The following is a 13,058-nucleotide window of genomic DNA, read 5'->3' on the forward strand; positions in this document are numbered from 1 at the left end:
TCTTTTCTATAATTGTAATGCATCTTTGCTTGAATATTGCTTGACTCATGCTAAACGCTCATGCTAAAATAATATGTTTATCTCTGTAAAGCTGCTTTGAAACAATCTACATTGTTAAAAGCGCTATATAAATGAGGATGACTTGACTTGACTTGACTAAACAATAGGTGAGTAATCAATACGTGAGTAAAGGTTTTATAGCATTCCATAAGTATTTGAATGCAGATTATTTGAATAAAGATTATTACTTAATATAAAATTACATCATGAACATGACGGGACTCAATGACTTACTCAAAATATCCTTTTTGCACAGCTCTTTGCCTCTGGGGTCAAAAGTCTCATTGGTGTAATATCAAGGTGTTCTTGGGCGATAATCCTATCACTTGCCATGAATGATCAGATAAGGTGGTAGATGAAAGAAGGAGGGGAGCAAACCAAGACATGGTGTCAGACTTTGACCTCAGAGTGGAAATCCTAGCTGTACTGATCTCTCGGCCTCTCACCGGCTCTTGTCGTCTCTGTTTTAGACATGAAGATTCATTTTGCTCCGGCTGATGTGCCTTTGGTTAGGAGGATCCAAACTGCTGTTGTATTGCAATGGGTCTTCTCTTTCCTGGCCCTCGGTAAGTGCACATGCTTTCATTACTTTTATTTTTTGTGTTTTTTCAAAGCCATCAAGTGTTGACATTGAATGAGATCTAATCACAGTCTGTATTATGTATTCGGACACACAATTGTGCAGTTTCATGCTGATTTGTGATTTGTCCAAAGGCTCTCATGCTTTAAAAGGAATAAAAGCGGATATAGCAGGAACATAACTTCATACAAAAGCCTCTTTACACATTACTATGTTTGGAAACAGCGGGGAAAATGTGTTTTTAGCAATTGTATTTTGGTTATGAGTGCTGTCTGTGATTTTGCAGGCCTTGATCAAAGCACCAACATATTTCAAAACCTCCAGGTCAAAGTCTTCAGGTGGAAAGATCCCGATTGTAAATGTATTTGTGCTGATGCCTGTGTATTTGTGCATCCTGTGTGTTTATTTTGTGTGTAATTTTTGCAGCCCCCTGCTGTATTGTACTGTTCCTCTTCCTGCTCTTCACTCGTTTCTGGCTCATCAGTGTGCTCTATGCCACCTGGTGGTTCATCGATTGGGACACGCCTTCAAAAGGAGGAAGAAAGGTGCCCTTTCTGTGCCGAATGCCCGTGTGGGAGCACATGAGAGACTATTTCCCCGTAAAGGTGAGTTGGCGGACTTACTGAAGCATGCATAGCAAAAATATATCCCCTGTTTGTTTTGACCTTTTAAATAGGATCAGGAACAGATTTAGTCACTTTCATGAACCATGTCATATGAGCTATTAACCTGACCAGTCGATTCTGAGATTTAGGGTTTAAACTGTAGCCTATTTGCATAGTTTACAGAATGGCATTATATGCCTTCTTTGCTGTCAATCTTTTTGCAGTCTATCATATGCATAAATGAACATCAGTACAATAGTGCTTCGACCAAATGAAACCGACACATTGTTATTGCTTTAGGGAGAAAAACAAGGCCAAACCATTTAAATGTACAGATAATTGGTGATTTGCAGGCCCACAGACTGAGATATCAATCTAGTACTGCCATCTAGTGTCTATTCATTGTCTGAAAAAAGCAGCCTCCATGCTTTTCTATAGAATGTTAAGTATGCCTAGTTCCAGACTAAATTGCATTATTTGAGCTGTTGTACAGCTTGTTCTGATATATCTTTAAATATGTCAGTGCCATTGTTTTGTCTCAAGATGCACACCAGTAATGTGTTTTTTCTAAGGCCCATTTAAAAAAAGCTACTTAAATGTCCTAATTGAACTAAGACCACATACTGGCTTAATCTAAGCTCTGTCTGTGAAACCAGGCCATAGTGTCTTGATTAGCTTAATATAAAAATCATCGTGTTGTCTAAAATATGTCATTTAAAGGAACACATCTTAAATAGGCCTATCTTAAAAAGTGTTTGTGTGTGTGTGTGTGTGTGTGTGTGTGTGTGTGTGTGTGTGTGTGTGTGTGTGTGTGTGCACCATGTTAACACACCATGCTTTTAGCTTTTAGGATTACAATGAAACGTAATGTTCTGTAAGCCAATGGTAATTTGTAAGTACTCAAATAATGTGCGCTTTTAAAATGTGTGTGTGTGTGTGTGTGTACATATACACATACTTACTGACTTACTACTTACTGACCTGAACTTTATATATTGTATTGTTTTAAAGACATTTATACTTTTATTCAGCTAGGATACATTAAACTGATCATAATGCATTATGCGTTTGAGGTTATGTAGAGAAAATGTACAGTACTGCGGATTTTCTCTATAAAAATAACTTGCAAAATTTTCGGAACAAAGTTTAAAACTAAACTGATGAGTGCTATTTTAGTGCCAATCTCGCTATACTGTGTACTCTCGTCATTATACTAAAAAGACCTTTGTTTTTCTCAACAGTGAGTGTATCAGGTACACCAAAACAGCACTGAATTGATTAGTGTGTCAGAGAAATGTTATCACTCTGGTAATTAAACCCTTCATACACCAATGTCTCTTATCTATGTATCTGTCCATAGTGACACTCTTTTACCTTTTGAACAACAGAGAAGGCATTGGCCTCGCAAGACACCATGTGTTCAGAGTAAATGAGTAACTGTAAACAATGTGAGGGGCTTTAAACCCCATTCAATAAAAGTGTCATGGCCATGATCTTGATAGGACACAAAAATACCCATTTATACCCATCAAAACAATGTAACTTCAAAGGTTAATGAGTGAATGTGATTGAAACTATTTAGATTTTCCTTAAAATTCTACCCATTTCCCTTTTCATTTAAGTAAGTTATTGTTTCATTCGTTGTATAAATCATAAGAGCCCAGCCATTTACTTACAATTGCGTTTTTTCTAAGAAATTTGACTTTTTGTCAATTCACCATTCAATCTGGGTTTATCCCAGGATTCAAAAGGAGACACAACATATGACTAAATGCGTCATTAGTATTAAAGAGCCCTTGCTGCTAAACAGAGCATTTGTATTCGGAGTGAATAATTGATTAAGATGAAACCTTGCTTCAACCACCGGTACAAATTTTCCCTTATTTCCTCATTCAACCTCTTGACTTGAAAGCAGAGTTCAGGGATCTCGGAATAAGCAGACTTTTTCTTACGTGAGGTGGCATGGTGGGAATTTTGTTACCTTAAAGAAAATGGTGTCTGAGTTATCAAGAACCTACCTCCACAAGTGCAGCGTTGTTTCATTTTGGTGTCTTAATAATGGTGTGATAGGAATAGATTTGGTCTGTTTTCTCAAGCAACACCCTATGGCAGGATGCCAGCGTTGGTCCTAGAGAGCCGCTGGCCTGAGTTTAACTCCAACCCTAATCAAACACACCTGAACAAGATAATCAATATCCTCAGGATTTCTAATGCTACATGCTGGGGAGTTTTTATTTTTTATTTTTTTATCAAGGTTTGAAGCTAGGACCTCAACTCAAGGACCAACTTTTATCATCCCTGCCCAATGGAGAAACTAGGTTACTTGCTTGGGATTATCAAACCAGGATTTAGAGACATCAATCGTTCATCAATCAAACACTTCTAACCTAATAAGATGTTGTGCAATGGGACCTCTAAAACCTTACAGCTTTCATCTGGTTAGTTTCTGGTAGCAGAAGAAATGTACATGGTTAGCAGTCAGAAAAACACATAAAAAATTGCCTGTGTGATGGAGAACATCGCCAGTCTTAGTAAACAGTAGTTAGTGGAACAGTATTTCCTTAATAATTAACCCATCTACAGTAGACAGACCATTGGCATTCATGTTGATCACTAAACAAAGTGGCAGATCCAGTGACAAATAGCCATTCATTTACCTATAATTATTATTTTGCCAATAATGACCAGCTGGCTGTACATTATCCTGCTTATTACACTGAAGAAGGAAAAAATGGTGTAGGATTTACTTGAAAAAGGTTAGGAAACTATTTTCACTCAGAAATTGCTAGTAAATTTTACAAAAAATTACAAAGAAATGACAAGTAGCACATTGATTTTTGACATATTTTTCTTGTAAAACGTATACTCTGATAATTATGTTATTATTTTAATAATAGTTGGATAATTAAGTTTTATTTACAACTAAAAATAAAAAAAAAACATTTTTTTCAGTGTAATTGACAAATAAATAAATATTTGAACATGAAATATTGAGACAAAAAAATAGTAAAGTACAACAAACAATCAAGTAGCTACCGCTGTGATAATGAACTTATATTTTTCATATTCATGAACTTACATGAATGCACCACCATTCTCGCAGTTGCAGCTCTTGCTTTTGGTGGATGTTAAGAGTGGAATGGATGTTGATCACTGAAAGTCTATGAAAAAGTGTTTCACTCACTTCCACTTTTTCTTAGAGAGCAAAATTGTTTTTTCTTGGGGTTCTGGTTCTTAGAACTTCCTGATTTTGTTCATGTCAATCCGAATAACCCACCTCAAACACAAACCAATTCACTCTTCCTGATTATTAATTTTCTGTGTTGTTACTTTTAGAATTGTATACTGTACCTTGCAGTTTGGTCATTGGTAAGGTATTAGCAGATCCTAGATCAGTGTGAAAGGTCATTATAGAGCTAAATGCAGGACTGCACTGCACATGATCAGCACATGATCACTGACCTTTAACAGCTGCTCTTTTAAGAAATGAATGAAACATTATGAACTGTATTCATATTCTTCCAAATCCTTAAGTTTGAATGACTTTACTTCTTTATCTCTTTATTAGCTGGTGAAGACAGCTGATCTGGACCCTAGGAAGAACTATGTACTGGGTTTCCATCCACATGGTATACTTGTGGCTGGTGCATTTACAAATTTCTGCACAGAGGCAACAGGTTTCAGAAAACTCTTCCCTGGACTGAAGAGCAACCTTCTTATGCTGCCTCTCTGGTTCAGAGCCCCCTTCTTCAGAGACTACATCATGTCTGCTGGTCAGTAGCCTAGTTTCCATGATCACAGAATACTGGATAGAATACTGTAAATATGTATATTTATTAAGATAAACAAACTTTATCATAGGAACCACACTCATAGAAAAAATGATTCTTGACTCAATTTAAAAGAACCCTTTATTGCCAAAAAGGTTCTAAATAAGGAGGAACTATTGTATTACATTGTACTTTTGTTTAATGGGTTATTTCTGTTTTTTCTTCTAATAGTAAAGTTTGTTTACGAGCTGTTTAATTCATAAAATTTAATCAAAATCATAACAATGAAAACTAAAATAATTAAAACTGAATCTATAAAATTATATCATGATGGGATCCTCTAAAAGGTTCTAGTGCCTGACAGAACCATTTAAGCTTATATGTAGAACCTTTTCTTCTAAGAGTGAATCTGTAAGATGTAAAGTGCATCTTATTCATGTTGCATGGGAAAATGTGTATAAACAGCATTATTTTATTTATTTATTTATTTATTATTATTATTTTTTATTTAATTTAATTATTTATTTATTAATATTTATTTTATTTTATTTTATTTTATTTTAAACTGTATTTGAACCAGCTGTTGTAACTTTTATGTGTGTGTGTATTCTAGGCCTGGTTCCATCGGACAAGGAGAGTGCCAGCTATCTGCTCCGGCGGAAGGACGGTGGGAACGCTGTGGTCATTGCAGTTGGCGGTGCTCCTGAGGCGTTGGATGCCCACCCTTCAGAACACATTGTTCACCTAGCCAATAAGAAGGGCTTCATTAAACTTGCGATAGAGCATGGGTAAGCAGCAGTTAATAGCATTAGAGGCTATCGCAGCCTATTGTTGTATTTGTGCCAGTTATTCATCGCCAGATAGTTCTCTTGAGCAACAGTTGGTCGTTTCTTAAATACAAACTTGTGCAACTTGCAGTTGCAAGTACTATCGTTGAATTTATTAAAGAGTCTGTGACCCACGGTAAAGAGTTTGATTAAGAAATTGTAGGCTACATGGCACAAAAGTTAATGGTATATTAACAGTTGTGATTAAGCAGAGTAAAGAACAATTATAATTTATACCTATATTTATAACTATTTTACACTTCTCTTTGGAATACCTGATTTTGGTTGGTCAATCGCAGAATTCCGCTGTCAGATCTTTTTAAATATTTAACATTCTTAAGAACACGCTGTAACGTGGGTGTCACAAAAACTGGTGATTATCTGGAAAGTTTTTTTTTAAAGCGTTATACTTCACTTTCAACCCAGGAAGTCCCTAAGGGACATTTAAGGAACACCCAGGTTCAGTCATGTGACAATGTGTGCATTTTTGTTGCCATGGTAACATTTCCAAAATGGAGGCCTGTCTGGTGTGCACATGTTGCAGTGTCAGCAATTTTTAAAAACACTTGTTTTTGTTATTAAAGGTATGTTTCAACCCATGCAACAATTCTAATGTTTTAATAACATACCCTAGATTACACTTGACCTGATTTTAAAACATGTCTTGTACAAATTGATATAAAAAAGTTTTGAAAATGTTGTGGTGACATATGTGTCACATCGGGCTGTTAACCTTAAAACAGTAGGTGTAATTTTGATGTGATGTATGTGTCACATTAAGAAAAATCGTAATGAGCTGCTCAAATAATTTAGCTGATTCAATTATTTTAGTGTTATATACAGTATATTCTACTGCTCAATTCAAAGCATATTTTAACATATGTAAACAAAAAAATGTCAAATTAATAACATTGTTAAAGGGTAACTAAACACCTGGTCAGAGCCTGACTCCACCCACTGGCAATATTTGAAAAATGCTGGAAAAGTGGGCAGAGCCCAGCGGAGGGGGGCGTGCACCAGAGACGTCTCTCTATAGGCAAGGGTGTGGTTAACTGGTGGCTGCTTACATCACAGGGCACCACAACTTCCAATAGGAAAATTCAACTGCAGTAGCCACCGTTCAACATGAGGAGGGCAGCATTCAGACATTTTTACACCATATATTGTAGAATTAAAACATTTTATACCCAAATGTCCAAAAAATTACTTGAATCAATGAACAGCAATAATAAAGCCCCAGTCTTACAGATCATTAAATAAAAAAAGTTGGTTTAGGGTTTACCTTTTAATGAAATGTATTTTGAAAATATTTTGCATACCTGTAACTAAAACAGGTATGCAACATATGGTATAAAACACCATATTTATTTTTATTCAGTTTGCACATTTTCGAGTTGTGAAAAAATAATCAAAAAATTCATTTCTGGTTAAACCGTATATCTGAAAACGTCACGGTTATGGTCTGCGACAAAAATATGTGGCAAAGCAAAAAAATGCAAAAAACTATTACTTCTGAAAATTTTTTTTTTTAAAGTTATCTTCCCAGAAAAGTTATAATTTTGAAAATGTTGTGGAAAAGAAAATAAACAGAAAAAACTGTTATTTAGCAAGAACTGATAGTTTTTTTTTTCAAATGAGAAATAAAAGCCCAATGTGACATATATGTAACATTAAAAATGTATCATAAACGCCCAATGTGACATATATGTAACATTACAGATCTTTGACAAGGAGTGGTTGTATTTAAAAAAACAATGGCAGAAACATGTTTTAAGTGGTCCATTTAGTCTGTTTTATATGCCCCATAATTTTCCTATAAGTTGAAATTGGTCCGGGTTCTCATGGGTTAAAGGTCCCATATTGTCAAAACTGAAATTTCCTGGCTTTTTTCATGATAACAGAGGTCTAGGGGCTATGGAACTACCATATAAGTTTCAAAACAGTAGATCCACAGACAAATGCATACATGCATAAAGTAGCTGTGCCTTTTCACGAGCTGTTGTGACTTCCGTATATATGTGTTGTGTTGTCAGAACTACTCAGTCCCCGCCTTCAGTCACCACCCCCACCAATGGTGGGTCACTTAGAAAACAACAGGCCAATCAGGATTTCCATTACACGAGAGTAGATGTTAAAACTTCATGCTGATTTGTACTCGGCTTTCGCCAAGATAATCACCAACTAAGACGTAGCTTTACCGTAACCTATGCTTCTCCATCCATTCTTTCCATCTGGTGACGTGAATTTTCTGTCTGGTGTTAATACAGTGTATTGCGCGTCAGCACACACAACGGCTGCAACCACAGTGCGCTCCCCCCATAACAACCCTCTGGATTGAGCGGAGTAGGGAACATCTCTAGGGTCTTCAAGTGGGCACCTTCCGTCCTCAGTGTTTCGTCGACTAGCCCACGACACCTCAAGAGGGCTCGACAGTGACTCTGGCGTCCCAGAGTCACCCCCTCCGTCCCCCACTCAACTCAGCCCAGCTTACTGACCTCTACTTCCCTCTTGCTGCTGAGACCTAACCACAATCTCACAATCTCTCCGCAACCCAACCATACGCGCCAACCCGTTTGACTAAGGCTGTCGAGCCCCACTGGTGCGTTAATATGCAGTTTCAGTGGCAACGGTTCCGTATGGCATACCACCTACCGCAAAACACAATATCTGCCCAACCACCCGTCATCCACGCAATATACACAGGAACGTAATGACTGTAAATACTATACAACCTATACAAATAAACCAACAGTTGCTGCTGAGACCTAACCACAATCTCACCGCAACCCAACCATACGCGCCAACCCGTTTGACTAAGGCTGTCGAGCCCCACTGGTGCGTTAATATGCAGTTTCAGTGGCAACGGTTCCGTATGGCATACCACCTACCGCAAAACACAATATCTGCCCAACCACCCGTCATCCACGCAATATACACAGGAACGTAATGACTGTAAATAGGAAGATAGGCTCATGAATATTAAGTAGACAGGGCAAAATCGACCTATTCTTGGCAGAGCTCCTGAGAAAGGAGCTGTAAAAATATATTGAGACCCTTTTTGGTACTTATACCGCAAATATATATTCTTAAGGAAATCAAAACCTAAAATAAAACTTCAGAAAGTTGTACAATATGGGACCTTTAAACTCAATTTCCATTTTTTGTGATAATGATTGCATACATCATCTCTTATTTCACACAAAAATGTAACTTAGTATAAAATCTATATTTGATCTAATATCTCCTCCAGGGCAGATTTGGTTCCTATGTATTCGTTTGGAGAGAACGAGCTATTTGACCAGGTGCCGAACCCTCGTGGCACCTGGCTGCGATATATTCAAGAGCGTCTGCAAAGCATCATGGGCATTTCTCTACCCCTCTTCCATGCACGAGGGGTTTTCCAGTACAGCTTCGGCCTATTACCCTACAGAAAGCCCATCAACACTGTTGGTAAGTGCAATCAAATATTAGTCAAATATGATCAATATCAGGTCAAGAGTTAGGTGCAAATCACATCCATATTCTGTGCTAATATCTTTTTGTAGCCTACCCTAAACAGATGCAATGATCTCCCACATTTGTTAGCCATTTATTTGTCATTCTATCTATCTATCTATCTATCTATCTATCTATCTATCTATCTATCTATCTATCTATCTATCTATCTATCTATCTATCAATTATGAAGCTAATGTATGAATTGTCTTCTCCAAGTGGGTAGGCCAATCCCAGTAGAGAAAAATGAGAAACCAACAGCTGAAGAACTGGATGTGTTTCACCAGCGCTATATGGATGAACTCACCCGCCTGTTCGAGGAACACAAAGGAAATTATGGAGTACCTGAAGACACTCACTTGCTGTTCCAGTGAGCTATTCGGAGTGTGTGTGTGTGTGTGTGTGTGAGAGAGAGATACAGAAAGATAGTATATATGTGTGGTTTAGTTTCAGTGGTGTGTTGTCAGCATTTAAAACATAGTTTTTTGCTATATAATACCAATTGTTGAAAAGAATATCAGCATTCTATTTTCCTGATAAATGACGACATTACAGTTATAATCAATTGGCTGTACTTTAATTTGTAATTTACAGCTATTAAACACTGCACAAATGTTTTTTTTCCTCATGTAAATTCAAATTGACATGCTTCATGTTTAAGTTTTTCTCATTCGCTTTGGCACATTTTTTGATGAAACAGTCTTACTGTAACATTTTCTAAAACTGTAAGTGCAGTTATCACAACTGTTTGCTGGATCATCCGAACTCTACTGCATGTCTGAAAAATGTAACTGTTTCAGTTTATATGTAACAAATTTCTACAAAATGTACTGTATAAATACAAATGTATTATTGCTGTATAGCTGCCGCTGTTTAGGGTTGTGACGTTCCTCCATGTTCAAAAATGGTGGTCATTGTGCTGGGCCAACTCCATATATATAGACTTCCAAATTTGATTGGCAGGATTGTGGTTCCTATTTCATTACAACAGCAGGCCATTTGCTAATTTAGAAGATATTACAAACATTCCATGTCATAGGTTTTTATGGAATATACGTGCATCAGAGTCTGTTAAAATGACTACTGACACAGAGCCACTAAAGTTTCTCCACTGAATCTCAAACGACGGTTGCATCTCCCAGGAGGATTGCAGTGTAAATGTCTCTGGCCATTTCAACATGTAAGACAAAGTTACGATGGAACTCATTCATCTGATTATGTAAAATATGAAAGTCTTGACATCAGAGACATAGACAGAGAAATGCATCCCTGTGCCATGAGGCTATTTGTGTCCTCCGGGATGATTTGGGTCTAAGCTTGCACCACGCATCGGTCTGTCCTGTTTCACAATGCTGGTTTAGAGAAGACTTGGTCATGCCAAAACATTTCTTCACAAACAGGTTGACTACACACGCAATGACCACAGGGTGACCAGATGTCCATGCCGATTAAATCAGGCTTTGAACATTGCCTTTGGACAGAGAGACATTTACATGCACAAGAAACAGTGCCAGAGACAGACATCACATTTGAAGGTCAGCATTGGACAATGGCTGTTAAGAAGGTATGGAAGACATTGAAGTCATTAAACTGGCCGGTTGCTATGTCATTGGTTCAAATATAGTGCAAATATGAAATGCATGAGAACATTGGGTCGAAAGTAAACCCCTGATATGACTCTGCAGTTGGTTGTAGTTGGTTTTACAGAATAAAATAGGTCTCATTTGTGAATGGTGGGTTTAGAGGGGAGGTAAGGGGGTGTTTCACTAACCTGTAAACTTCGGCTCTTGCACTAGCAGCTAGATTGACAAATTGGACATGCACTGAATAACCCGTCTCATGCCCTTTGATAACACCCTGAGGAGCTATTTACGATGCCTGAAGGTACAAACGGCTTAAATTCAAATAGCATGGGGCAACGTTTTTATGGGAAGGCTTTCACAAGGTTTTCCTGAGTCAAATACAAGAATACAAATTGAAAAAAGTTTTTTAAGTGTATGTGTGCTTTTTGTTGGTTTTTACCAAATTCCTAGTTCCAAAAATAAAGAAGATAGATTTCTCATTTAACAAGGAAAATTTGTTATGCTTTAGCGGAGGATTTCTGTCATCTGGTGGAAAACAAACACTTTTAACATGAGAATGACATGAAATTTCAACTATAACCAGTAGATGGCTGCAGAGGACCACTCCCTTTTTCCACGTGTTTTGATTTTGGATTTATTATCAAATTAATATTATAACAAATTGTTAGCAAGTTTATTGCTCTGACCTATATAGCAAGGCACAAAGTCTCATAACATTTAGATGAAAGGAACTTCATAAAATAAATAAATAATTAGATAAGCCTAGATTTTACAGTGGATGCAAAACCGTCTTGAATTGCTCCCGCATCATATTGTAAACCTCATTTATGACAAAGAACTACACAGATCCAGATATCATAACAATCTATCAATAATTGCACACAAGTTGTCCTCTGCTTTTGACACGTGTGCTGCGCTACTACGGATTTAAGAATATGTTGAATAACGCAGATTAAAATAGGTGGAGGAGTCGAAGCCACAGAGTTAATCGTAATTTTTTAGGGAGGCTGTATGGAAATTTAAAGGGGGCCTAAAATCTGGCCTAGTGACGAGCCTGATTCAAAATACACTAAAAATGGCCAAAAATAGCAAAATATTAGCGTAATAATAATATATAAATTTACTAATATACTAGTGTTTGTGTGTATATTGCGAAATAATCTAAAACCATTATAACAATTTTACATATAACGTAAATATTTCCTCACATCTAATTTAATTTTTTTTATTTTAAATTTTAACATTACAATGTCATCACAGAGGCTCCATAGGTAACCTGTCCACTGGTCTAATAGCAGAGACAGTTGCTCTCAATGAAAGCCTTTCCTAAGTATCTGCATGATAATGACAGTACCTTGCATTAATCTTTGTGTGCATCTTGATATGGGTCAGGAAACATACTTCCATGTGTGTGTGCCAGTGTGTGGAGGTGTGAATGTCAACAAACATGTGGTATTTTTGAGACACTGTGGAATTCATGTATTTTAAGCCTATTATGATCCTCATTTTGGTGTTCAAGAAAATCAGTTGTGTAACATCAGGTTTGGCCTAGAGTTATTTTAAGGTAGTCTAACATGAGTCTCCCATACATGGTGAAAAAAATAGTTTTTTTAATGGTGAATGTTTTTTATATTGCACTGGAGTAGATGTGATGAGATTTTAAAAATTCTTATTTTAAAAATAGCTTAATCAAAATCTTGAGGTGGAATGTGTGCTATCTTGATATGAAAATCTGATATTTTTTTAGAACAAAAGAGCAAAGTACAAGAAGACCAGAGGCTTATATGCTTATCATTTCAATAACACCTTATCTGCACTTGACACCTGTATATTAATGCATGTGTGGATGACCATTATTGCAAAGGACAAAAACATGCTGCTGATGAAGAAGTAAACCATAAAAGAAAGAAGAAAAACATTACAGATGGTGCAAAAACATTATCCCCATATCTCTTTGACCTTCAGATTATAATATGAGACATATATGTTACTTTAGAAGCATTTACTGTAATCTGTAAATCAGTACATGAATTAATGCCAACAAATTAGGATTTGTTTAATACTGTATTATAGACCAAGGTTCAAAGACCAGCTAAATTATCTCAGCCAAATGGACCTTTGATATTGATACTGTAACT

At 36.7% G+C, this 13,058-nt stretch overlaps 1 protein-coding gene across 1 annotated transcript; it reads left to right on the forward strand.

Moving 5' to 3' along the window:
- Positions 1 to 437: 437 nt before the first annotated feature.
- On the forward strand, positions 438 to 11,401 carry mogat2 (monoacylglycerol O-acyltransferase 2). Its single transcript, XM_077242355.1, has 6 exons — positions 438 to 626; positions 1,067 to 1,245; positions 4,814 to 5,018; positions 5,629 to 5,803; positions 9,093 to 9,292; positions 9,557 to 11,401. The coding sequence occupies exons 1-6, from the start codon at positions 533 to 535 to the stop codon at positions 9,709 to 9,711; spliced, it is 1,008 nt and encodes a 335-aa protein (XP_077098470.1). The 5' UTR covers positions 438 to 532; the 3' UTR covers positions 9,712 to 11,401.
- Positions 11,402 to 13,058: the final 1,657 nt, after the last annotated feature.

The sequence above is a fragment of the Siphateles boraxobius genome, unplaced genomic scaffold (genome assembly GCF_051911475.1).
Source record: "Siphateles boraxobius isolate OS27281-9 unplaced genomic scaffold, OSU_SipBor_1 25, whole genome shotgun sequence".
Lineage (NCBI taxonomy): Eukaryota > Metazoa > Chordata > Actinopteri > Cypriniformes > Leuciscidae > Siphateles > Siphateles boraxobius.